Raw genomic sequence first — 11,415 nt, forward strand, 5'->3', positions numbered from 1 at the left:
ATGCGACAAGGTCCACCGCATAGATGCGACAAATAATTGCAATTTCTTATGTAAATCTGTGTGCTTAAGATGTATGCAATGACGCTCCAATCCACAATTTAATATCACTGGACTTTTATAATTCTCATTGCATGCGTTCATGCTCATCGGACAACTGGGCTCCATGAGAGATGTGGTTCGCACCAGCCCTCAGAAATCCCTACGTCGGGGACCTCAGAAAACCATGGGCCATGAGGTAGAGGGAAGAATATTGACGCAGAGATGAGATGCCCTTCTTCACAGAAATGCAGCTCGGGCAAGTTGGATTGGATTTTTGCCCAATCCTTTGTTGCAGTATTTCAACTTTTCCAGCAATACGTGACCCAAATATAAAAATTTCCGAGACCAGTTCTGTTTGATACGAAGTATGTATTGGAGGAAGGATGGATAGAAGAAAAATAATAGATGGATTTTCCATCCATCTTTTTGTGTATTTGGTAAAATATGAAGGATAGATGGACATAGTTATCTCATCAATTTGACATAAAAAGAATTTAAAAAATTGATGATATTTGTATAATATTTTTATTAAACTATCTTTTGATAAAAAAAAAGTTACTATTATCAATTTATAACACTTGTTTTTATACTAAAAAGATAAGCCAATTTATATACTTATGATCTTTATAATTTATAATTATATATAAGAAATTATATAAGTACTTAATTTTAATTTAATTCAATAAAATAAATTTGTAAATTAATTATATATAAATTAATATTTTAATTATACAATAACTAATTAATTTATAATTTAATCTAAATAATTAGTTAATTTTATATAAATAGTTAACTAAAAAATAGTGAATATAGATAAAAAAATAAAAAAGTGTTAGAATTTTATATTAAAATTAATGTGGAATAATTTTATCAACATACAAACCATTCCTCATATGTATTACCCATCCTTTCTTACATCCTCCCAATTAGAAGGATACAAATTGGTGGACCAGATGGACGTGCAATCGCTTCTTCTCATCCCTATTTTCTTTTTTTTTTTGGAACCAAACAACAATGGAGACCATTGATCCTTCCAACCTCACTAATCATCTCCCTCATAATCTCAACCAAACACAGATTAGTCCGACCATATTTGACTAATATCGTTAGCAAAATTTTAAATATAGACATACTCTAAGTTAAATCCAGTTCAAATTTGATTTTCAAGTTCATGCCAAGCAACACAGCCAAGCACAAGTAGCTAATCCTCTCAGCTTGTTTCTTCCCCTAATTAAATCTAGTTGTGCGGTTCTTGAGCCCAAACCCAATCTATCACAAGACATCAGTGCAGTGCATGACGTCACAAATACGTTGCGGCTGATACCAGTTTGTATTCTTATCAAAAACAAAAAAAAAAAAAAAAGTTGTAAAGGTTAAATAACTTGCTCGCGACGGGTGACCGTACGCCGTTATTGTAAAAATTAAAATTGGAAGAAAGAGGCGTGCGGGATCAGAGCACCTTCCCGGCCTCTTCCAGATTTGTCTTTGTTCGGGGTCCGCGGCTTCCTATATATATCCATCCGTGGGAGCTTTCGAACTCTTCTTGGTAATTCCTTGGAGCGTCGAACGAGAATTCGAGCATCGACCGAGGTAGTTCCGCTTTCCCCTGTTCTGTAATTTTGTGACTTGGTAGCAGGGAGTAGCGGGGAGAAAGGGCTTTGTTTTGTATTTGAACTTGGTAGCAGGGAGTAGCGGGCTGAATTGTTTCTTGCCTATGAATTGTTTGATATTTTATTTATGTGGATTGATGATGGGAATCGAGTCTGTTAGACTTTGAATTAAACTGGGTTTCTTTCGTTTCATCTCGTACTTATTTTTGTTTATATGTATTCTTTTCTCAGAATTGATGATGCCACGATGCGTTTGGTGGTTGGGTTCTCGGCGATCGAATGATTTGGTAATTTGAAACATTATCTTCTTCTTCTACTACTACTACTACTTTTTTTTTCATGCTTAATTGATAACTGATAAGTAAAATCAAAATCGGTGTTCATTTCGTTTTGGCAAATACGTCGTTTGCTGTATGCCTAATTCTGAGTGTATTAACTTGTTCTGTCAGAATTGTACCATTTTTATGTTTGAAATTTGTGGATAATATATATATCTCAAAATAGAAGTTTGTCGATAATATAATTGTGCTTTATGCTGGCACCGAACAATGGAAAAGTTTCTTACTGAACAAAGAAAAAGAATGGAAAAGCTGGATTCCAAGTCTTTGGGCGTTATACCGATGAAACTTTGTCATTTTGGTTAGGTCAGTTTGTCTGCTTATTGGGTGCTTTCTATGATATGCTCTCCATCTTTGTTGTTTTTGTTTGCTAGTCAATTTATCTTGTAATTCATATTTTTCTTTGTTTTAAACTATATTATCAATTAAATGGGAATTTTCTTACTTTTTGTTGACCTATGAGGTGCTTGTTGTTTGTTCCAAATTTATATTGTTAGTATCTCGCCGAAAACTTCTGCTGAGAGTTAGATAATGCATTGCTGATGTTAGATTGTTGCCTTGCTTTCGTAATAAGTTGCTACTCCTTTAGAGAGAAATGATTTACCAGTTCATTATGAATTTTATACAATTGCAGTTCTTTATCCCCTTAAAAAGATGGTCATTCACACAAACATCATGATCGTTGTTTCCTCAGTGTGATGAATGCATCCTGTGCAGACAGGATCATACACCATTTGATTTTTTTTTCTTCTCCAAATTGTGATATATTTTAACTTTATGTTTCTGTTAGCGGTTCTCTGGCATCCTGGTTTTTTGCGTGCTTTTTATGACTCGCAGAGGGGATTTTTACAGTAATGATATTGACTTGTAGAATCTTGTGATCAGGTTGGTGCATGTAGATACGGATTTGGTTGTATAACCAGTTTCTTCTCATCCAGAACCAGATATGAATGCAGTTCCAGTCGTGATATTGCAAGCTGTTACAGGACAGTGGCATGTGCAACTTCATGTGCTGCTTGGTCTGAACCACCACCGAAAGATAATGCCTCTGCTAATATGCTAACTGATTCTTTTGGGAGATTCCACAACTATTTGAGGATCTCGTTGACAGAACGCTGCAACCTTAGGTGTCAATACTGTATGCCAGCTGAAGGCGTCGAGCTGACACCCAGTTCTGAGCTCCTAACTCATGATGAAATCATTCGACTTGCAGACCTTTTTGTCAGTGAAGGGGTGGATAAGATCAGGTTGACTGGGGGAGAGCCGACCATTAGGAAGGACATTGAAGAGATATGTTTGCATCTTTCCAACTTGAAAGGGCTAAAAACACTTGCTATGACCACTAATGGGGTTGTGCTCTCAAAGAAACTTCCCAAACTGAAAGAATGTGGGCTCAGTGCAATAAACATTAGTTTGGATACATTAGTTCCGGCAAAATTTGAGTTCATGACTAGGCGTAAAGGGCATGGAAGGGTTATGGAATCAATAAATGCTGCTATTGAGCTGGGATATAATCCTGTTAAAGTATGTGCCTTTTTGCTGTTGTTTTATTGCTTATTTCCTGATATGCTGTTTACTAACATCGTGCTATTCCTTCAAGTTTCTGGGTTGTTTTAGCTTCTTTAACTGCTATATTTTACTTACATGGAATATCTTTTCTGTCTGCTTTCCTTGCTCTTTTTTAATGCTTTCCTACAAAATAAGATTAAGTTTTTGTTGTATTTGTTTGTACCAGGTGAATTGCGTTGTAATGCGTGGAATAAATGATGATGAGATTTGTGACTTTGTCGAGTTGACAAGAGAGAAGCCAATCAATGTCCGATTTATTGAGTTCATGCCATTTGATGGAAATGTTTGGAATATAAAAAAGCTGGTTTCGTATGCAGAGATGTTGGATAGAGTGGTAAGGTACAACTCTTGACAGATGCACTGTGGCTTTGATTATTAGGATATTTGCTTATAAGCACGTGTGTGGTGTTTCTGTATGTTTGTTCATGTGTATGTGCTCCATAATTATATAACAAGATAGAAAATTAGATCTTTTAGTTTGTGTGGAGCAGCGGCAACGATTCAAGGATGTAAAGAGGCTTCGAGATCATGCTACAGATACAGCAAAGAATTTCAAGATAGACGGACATTGTGGAACTGTCTCCTTTATTACATCAATGACCGAACATTTTTGTTCTGGTTGCAATAGATTGCGGCTCTTAGCTGATGGGAACTTTAAAGTATGTCTTTTTGGTCCATCAGAGGTATGCTACCTTCCTGTATGTATGTTGTACCTTTTGCTTTTTCATATAACGTACAGATTGATATCAATGCATTCAATAGTTCTCTCTAGCATCTTCTATTGATTCTGCCTTTCAATTTCTTGCTGTTTTATGCTACTATTATGAAAAGATGTTCTTAAAAAGAAATACCACGAAGGTAAGATCATGCAAGTTCTTAATCTCGTATGCACTTAGTAGCTGATTTATTCCTTCATTTATAACTATCAATCTCTGATACTACGACATGCATTAGACACCCTTTTTCAAACATGCATCACTGATAGGCCTAGTTTTATCTCAGAAATGCACCATAGCTTAATATTCAGAGTTCTTGGAGTAGGTTAATCATTTGATTATTTGAACAAACTCAACTTATGCAGTAAGATAACTGCCCAAAACCAAATAACTAATTCAGTAACTGTAAACAAGCACGACCAATTTGAGTACTGCTGGTCTATGCCACCATCTATTTAGTAGTAGATGAAGTCCAGTGCAAATATCCGACTAGCATAAATAGTACACAGGCTTTGGAAGCCTATAAAACCCCACATGGCTGTATCTGAAGAGCACAAAGAAAAATCGTCTTCAGGCCTCTTTTGGGGCTAGTTTTGACCAGGTTCTAAACATGTTAATCATAGTAGTGCAGTTACACAAATCATGCTTGTCTGTCCATTTTACAGACCTTACAGAGCTGGTACTGTCCTTTCTGTGTTTTCTTTTAGTACTGCTTTTTTGTTGCTTCCATAGTTGCATCACCCCTGGTTTATTTTGTTTGCCAAAATATATTATAGTAAGATAACTATTAATGTCTGATACTATAAACCGTGCTTTTTTAGCTCCAAGAGTAGGTCGATGAAGTGTTTAGATTTGTACACCTGCTCTACATGCTTTGCCATAACTTAATGAATGTAGGAGGTATAAACCCTCCTTGGTGAATGTTTAAACTTACTTACATTATTGGTATTTGTAACTTCTGTAGGTAAGTTTAAGAGATCCTCTACGAGCTGGTCATGATGATCTTGTATTAAAGGAAATAATCGGGGCTGCGGTATGTATAAATTTTGGTTTCTCACTGTATTTAATAATGCGCATGCCCATTTTATAATTATGAAACTTATAAAAGACTCATTGGCTTGGTTTATTTTACAGTTTCTAGCTCGTAATATGATGCTTAAAAGTGCAGTTTCATTTAACTCAGGTAAAGAGGAAGAAAGCTGCACATGCCGGGATGTTTGACATAGCAAAGACAGCAAATAGGCCAATGATACATATTGGTGGCTGAGGTATTTTGTCCAGATCAAGCTCTTTAATTATGCATTGTTATTTCTCTAGTCTTGTTCATGTTGTATTGAAAGGAAGATGATCAGAAAATCGTGTGGTAACATTGCCTGGCTGACATCCATAATAATCATACACATTATAAGCAGATAATACATAACCACTTAAATATAATTCTGTTCAGCCGAAACATATCTCCAGATCATGGGTAATATTGGGAGTTCCATTTTTACCTACAAAATTTGTATAACCATCTGTAAACTGTATCTGGGGGACATAAATATCCATACTTTTCCCAAAAAATAGTATATTCTTATGACTATTTTAAGAAGTGCCACATACTACTGCATATGCGCTTGCATATGCTTGTGCGGTCTCTATATGCAGTTACTATAACCAATCATACCGCAAATGGAGTGAAGGGCGGTCCACTTAGTAGTGTGCACTGTGTAGCTGCATATACAGCATTCTTAGTATTGTACAATTAATATTTGAGTGCACTTCACATTCTGGAGTCACATATGTAGCCCAATATTATGTGGGCCCAAGCAGGGGTAGCAGGTTCTAGATGATGGTTTGATGTAGGCTTCAAGCGGGCCTAATATTAGAATGTTAATTAATTTATAGTTATTGCTATAAAGGTAGAGGGTGATCCTTGGCACAATGGTAGAGTTGCATTGTGTCCTAGAGGTCACAGGTTTGAAATACAGAATAGCTCTTCCTTATGTAGGGGTAAGTCTGTGTACATTTGATCCTCCCTAAACCCTACAATGGTGGGAGTCTCGTGCATTAGGCCACCCTTTTTTATTGCTATTATTAGGTACTAAGCACTAAGCACAGCTGGTAGTTAGATTATTATTGATATTGTTATTATCCATACAAAAAATATCACTATCATTATTATACATAATATATTGTGTTTATGTTTAAATAGTTAAAAAATAACAATAGCAAATACACCTGCATATGCGGTCCGCATACTGCTATGCACTATGTGGTCCTTTGATGGCATGCATACTGCTGCTCCCTTTTAAAACACGGATTCTTACCATTGCATGGAAACTGACATAGGAATTAAATGCTTTTACCGACAGATAGAATTACTAGGCATGTAAATAACATCAGATACGATTTGAGTCTTTGTTCAAGCTGAGGCTTATCTGCTGATCTTACACGCTCATAGGTTACTCTGCAAGCTATAGTTTTACCTGGAGAATTTGAATAGTTTTATGCAAGCTGTTTCTGGCCGCATTAATTTCTGTATTTCATTTTTCTCAAGCAAAATGGTAGCCTCATTAGTCATTAATGTGTTTGAAACCTTGCCCTCAATATTTGCTAATTTATCATGAAATGTTATAACAATACTAATTATTTTATTGTTGATATTTTTCATGATTCCTTTCCAGCTTAGTGAAACACTTTTCCTTTTTTGATCACAAATGTTCTGAAATTCTTTTAGAATCTCTTGAATACATTCTTCAAATTTACTTTGAAAAGAGTGCGTGAACATGCAGTCTATCTCCGTTGTCCGTATTTTAAGCTTCTACAATATCCCAATCTTTTCATGATTTAGGAACTTTTGTGCTGGTAATTTTGTTCTGAATTTGTCAGTGTGTTGGGATCAGGATTTATATATGTGGAACAATTTCCCTCTCCATGTTTATTTCTTATCTCCACCACAAATTCAGTCAAAGCAATCTGGTCATGCATATTATGAATCAACTTTTTATGCAACTTCAACATAGACTTTGCTTGAATACTTTGTTCTCTCTCATTCTTCCTGGTTATCACCAACAGAGATGGCATTTTTGGTCCAGGAAAAGTTAAAAAATGGAGGCAGTTCATTTCAAAAATTTTGCAGCATCTTCTTTGTTAAATTTCCAGTACATCGGGATTTTGAAACTTTGAAATTTGGTTTTGCAGATCTATTATAATAACCCCGAGTTTGCCAATGACATCTTTTATATATCAAAGCCTTATCAAATAGCTGGACTTGTTGCTTATGTAATTAAATGCAGACTTGTTGGCTGGTGTTCGATACTGACCTAACGAATAAGTCCTTCCTAGTGTTGAATTTAATTAAATGTAGACTTGTTTGATGTCTACTCTCATATTTTTACATTGTTGAAACCATATTGAAAAAATTCTAACGAAGTGATTTCTTTCAATTGCCACAGAAAAAGAATAGTGAAGGATCAATTTGATACTTTGAATTGGTTTGTGGGGTTTCAAAAGTAGAACAAGTTTTGTCATCTCCAGGCTTAACTTTGGAAGTGAATTTCAGCATTATTGCATATGTATCTGAGTAGAAGCATCCTTGCTAATGTCATTTATTTGTGTCATGCCGATTATTTTCTTTATTACAAGGATGTAACTTTTTTATATGTTTCATAGGGAATGAACAGAGTTTCTCTACAAATATCATTTTCTAGTTTTTGTATTTGTCATTGAAGATGATGATAGCACAACGCCCTGTTGTAGCATCAGTTCTATACAATTGTATGATGCTTCCATATTGACTATTGGATGTGCTTCTTTTTCTGCTTATGGGAGAATTAATATATTCAGATTGCAGCACCCTATGGTGAGTTATTCTGTGCCTCTCAATTGATCTGTTAGTACTGCCTTTCACAATATGGTCAGCTATGGAGCACTGGTAGTTTTTCTTGGCCGAATGAGATCAGTATTTATATTACCCAGATAATTGACTTCCAGTGGATCTCTTGTTGCCTGCACAGCAGCACTATAGCATCGCTTTGAGGGGTCATTAGTAACATGCTGAAGCCTGTGTTACAACATTTTGCAAGGGTATTCGTACAATTTTACCTATTTAGGAGGGTTTACATGCAAAAAATTTAAATTTTATTTTTTTATTTCAATGTCTAGTGCATGCTTATCAATGTTTTTCATAAAAATATTGCTTAAGAAAAAAATTGATTCGACAATTAAATAACAAAAAAAGTTATAGAAGTTCTTTCACTAATCATGGGATTATTCTACTTTATTCTTTTTTATTTATAATAACCATTATATATTCAAAACATAACTTATAATATATATTGTTATATGTGCATATATGAGGGCATGTATTAGAATATAGAAAATGATTAGAAACTCTTAAGGACACATGATAGATTGCAATGATTAAGCTTTCTTGCTACTGCTATACTCATGGGTATAAGAACATTATCAATTATCACTAAGCAAAATTATTGAAGAATTTTGAACACTTCAGACTTATTAATAACCTTCGTGACCATGTGGTTGAAGGCCACCCCTTACGTTGCGTACCTTAAACCATTTTTCTTCGGTGCTTCAATTTTTAAGGAAAAAAAGATGTACTATATGGGATCAATTTTGTCACAGTAATTTTAAATCAGCTGGCCGGTCTGCACATAAGAAATTTTCTAACTCTAAAAGATAAACATTGCAAATCTTATACACTAAAAAATAAATGTTGCAAATCTCTTACAATATTTTTTTTTAAAATAATTCATAAAGCTAAAGGCAGGACCTCTCAATCTTTGTGTAAAAAAGATATAATGAAGGGATGTCTATGGGGGAGAAGGGAGTCAAGAGAATGGTTTTGATTTCAAACGGAAAAGTGAAATAGAGGGTCGAGAGAGATCGAAAAATTTCTCAAAGGAAATAGAGATATTAGTTTTCAGTGAGACATGTTAACATATTACTAAGGCTGCAAATGGGTCGGATTGACCCGTAACCCAACTCGACCCGACCCATTTTGGATGACCTATGGGGCTAGGTCGGGTCCTAAAATTGGACCCATTCTATATTTCGGATCGGGTCTGGTTTGTTGAATTCAGACCCGACCCGACCTATTTAAAATTTGGATAATTTTAAGTTTTCAGTCCTACAACTCGACTCGACCTATCCCGAATCTGTAAAATTATTTGAACCCGTAGACCGCTGGTGCAAACCGCTTAAAATTTGTTGGCCATTAAATTGATATCCAACGACTGGTACTACAACCAATTTAGATAGAAGACTAGGGGCAATTCTCCAAATCTAAAGTCCGCCACCAGTCCACCATTCCCTCTTCATTCCCAAAATACTTCTCCTTCCTCTCTTATATCTTTCCCCCCAATTCCTCCCCAATCTCCCCACAAAGAGAAACCCTAATCCTAACCCTAGCATGGATTTGGAGCCAAAAGGTGTCCAAGATCGTGCTCTCATGGCAACGTCTCTTCTCCCAGATCACCCTCGTCCTCCTCCTCTCCATCCTTTACCTTGCTCCCATCTATGTCTCCCATCTTCTCTTCTCCAAGATCAACCGCAACGGGGACACCCTCGACGATGCCCCTAGGTTCCCCCTCCAAATCCAACATCCTCTTTCGCCCCTCGTCCGAATGGTCTGCCTTCCTCCTCTTCAAGGCCACCTACCTCCTTGCCCTCCTCGTCCTCTCCACCTCCGCTGTCGTCTACTTCGTCGCCTCCATCTACACCGCCAAAGAGCTCTCCTTCCCCAAAGTCCTCTCCATCATCCCCAAGGTCTGGTGCCGCCTCATGGTCACCTTCATCATCGTCCTTGTTGTCCTCCTCCTCGGCCTGTTGCCGCCGATGCCGTTTGCTGCCATCGACGATGCTCGTCGCTCCCTCGATTGCCGGCTTGCCCACCTTGCCGACGTCGCTGCCGTCGTCCATGGATTTGCTCGGTTTGGCAAGCGCCAAAAACAATACCCATGACCCGGACTTGACTCAGACTCGAATTTTTTTGGGTCGGGTTCGGGTTATACATGGACCCGACCCAACTTGAATGACCCATTAGGTCAAAAATTGTAGCCATAAATCTAACCCGACCTGATTCGATCTTCTATTGGGTCGGGTCTGGGTCCAAAATTAGGATCCGAATAAGAAATCAGATTAGGTCGGGGTCACGCATGACCCGACCTGACCTAACCCATTTGTACCCCTACCTGTTAGCCGCTTCAGAATAAAAAAATACTTTCATAATTTTAATTAATTTTTAATTTTAATAAATATGATTTTGGCTAATCATATTAGTTGAATCGCTATGTCAAAGGTATTCATACAAAAATAGTATTTTGTGAGGGCATGTACGTAAATATCAATTTGGAGGGCATTCACGCAAATTACAATATTTAAATTTATGCAAAAATCCAAAAAAAAATTGCGTGTATATCCTTCTAAATATATGAAATTGCATAATAACCCTCTAAAATTGCTATTTACATGTATACCCCTATCAACGTTTTTTTGTATGTTTACCCGCCAAGGGTATTTTCATCATTTTAATTTTAAACCGCTAACTTCTTAACGGCATTAGATGGCATGAGTAGATATGCAAAAAAAAAAAGAAGGGATACATACAAAACAAGTGTTTGATGAGGATATACATACAATTGCAATGTTAGAAGGATATTCGCACAAATTCTAATATTTAGGAGGGTATGTATGTAAAAATTCTAAAATAAATTGCTTAAAAACTACAATAACTGGAATATCCTTATGGGTAGATATAAAAAAATGATTGTAAGGGTGTACATATAAATAGAAATTTTAGAAGGGTTTTCATATAATTTTTTATATTTAGAAGGAAATACATTCAAAAAATTTATTAAAAAAAAATCAAAACTCGGCTGAAACTTGCTTAATCTTTTATAATTCAGTTGGATCAACAAGTAAAAAAAACATTGATCCACATTGTCTATTTTTTTTTTTAAGATCATGCCTCGGTTAAGTTGGAATATTAGGTGATCATTTTGGTAGTGCTATTTTCTATTTAATTTTAATATAATTATTATTATTAAATTTATGATATCTATATATCATTATTATTTTGAACAGATTAAAGCATATCAGATTTAAATTAAATAAAGATGCTTAGATTAGTAAAATATT

General features: G+C 35.8%; 1 protein-coding gene across 2 annotated transcripts; it reads left to right on the forward strand.

Annotated features, from left to right (window-relative positions):
- Positions 1 to 1,472: 1,472 nt before the first annotated feature.
- On the forward strand, positions 1,473 to 8,102 carry LOC103718422 (GTP 3',8-cyclase, mitochondrial). 2 transcript variants are annotated; one of them, XR_605834.4, is made up of 8 exons: positions 1,473 to 1,629; positions 1,881 to 1,936; positions 2,873 to 3,511; positions 3,723 to 3,895; positions 4,034 to 4,239; positions 5,237 to 5,305; positions 5,456 to 5,540; positions 7,713 to 8,102. XR_605834.4 is itself a non-coding variant. In XM_008807238.4 (8 exons), exons 2-7 carry the CDS (start codon positions 1,886 to 1,888, stop codon positions 5,537 to 5,539), a joined length of 1,203 nt encoding a protein of 400 aa, XP_008805460.1. In that variant the 5' UTR covers positions 1,474 to 1,629; positions 1,881 to 1,885; the 3' UTR covers position 5,540; positions 7,713 to 8,102. The 2 variants fall into 2 exon arrangements, 1 of the variants encoding a protein (XP_008805460.1); XM_008807238.4 differs by having other exon boundaries at positions 1,474 to 1,629; positions 3,723 to 3,890; positions 4,048 to 4,239.
- The last annotated feature ends 3,313 nt before the right edge of the window (positions 8,103 to 11,415 follow it).

This window comes from Phoenix dactylifera, chromosome 1 (assembly GCF_009389715.1).
Source record: "Phoenix dactylifera cultivar Barhee BC4 chromosome 1, palm_55x_up_171113_PBpolish2nd_filt_p, whole genome shotgun sequence".
Classification (NCBI taxonomy): domain Eukaryota; kingdom Viridiplantae; phylum Streptophyta; class Magnoliopsida; order Arecales; family Arecaceae; genus Phoenix; species Phoenix dactylifera.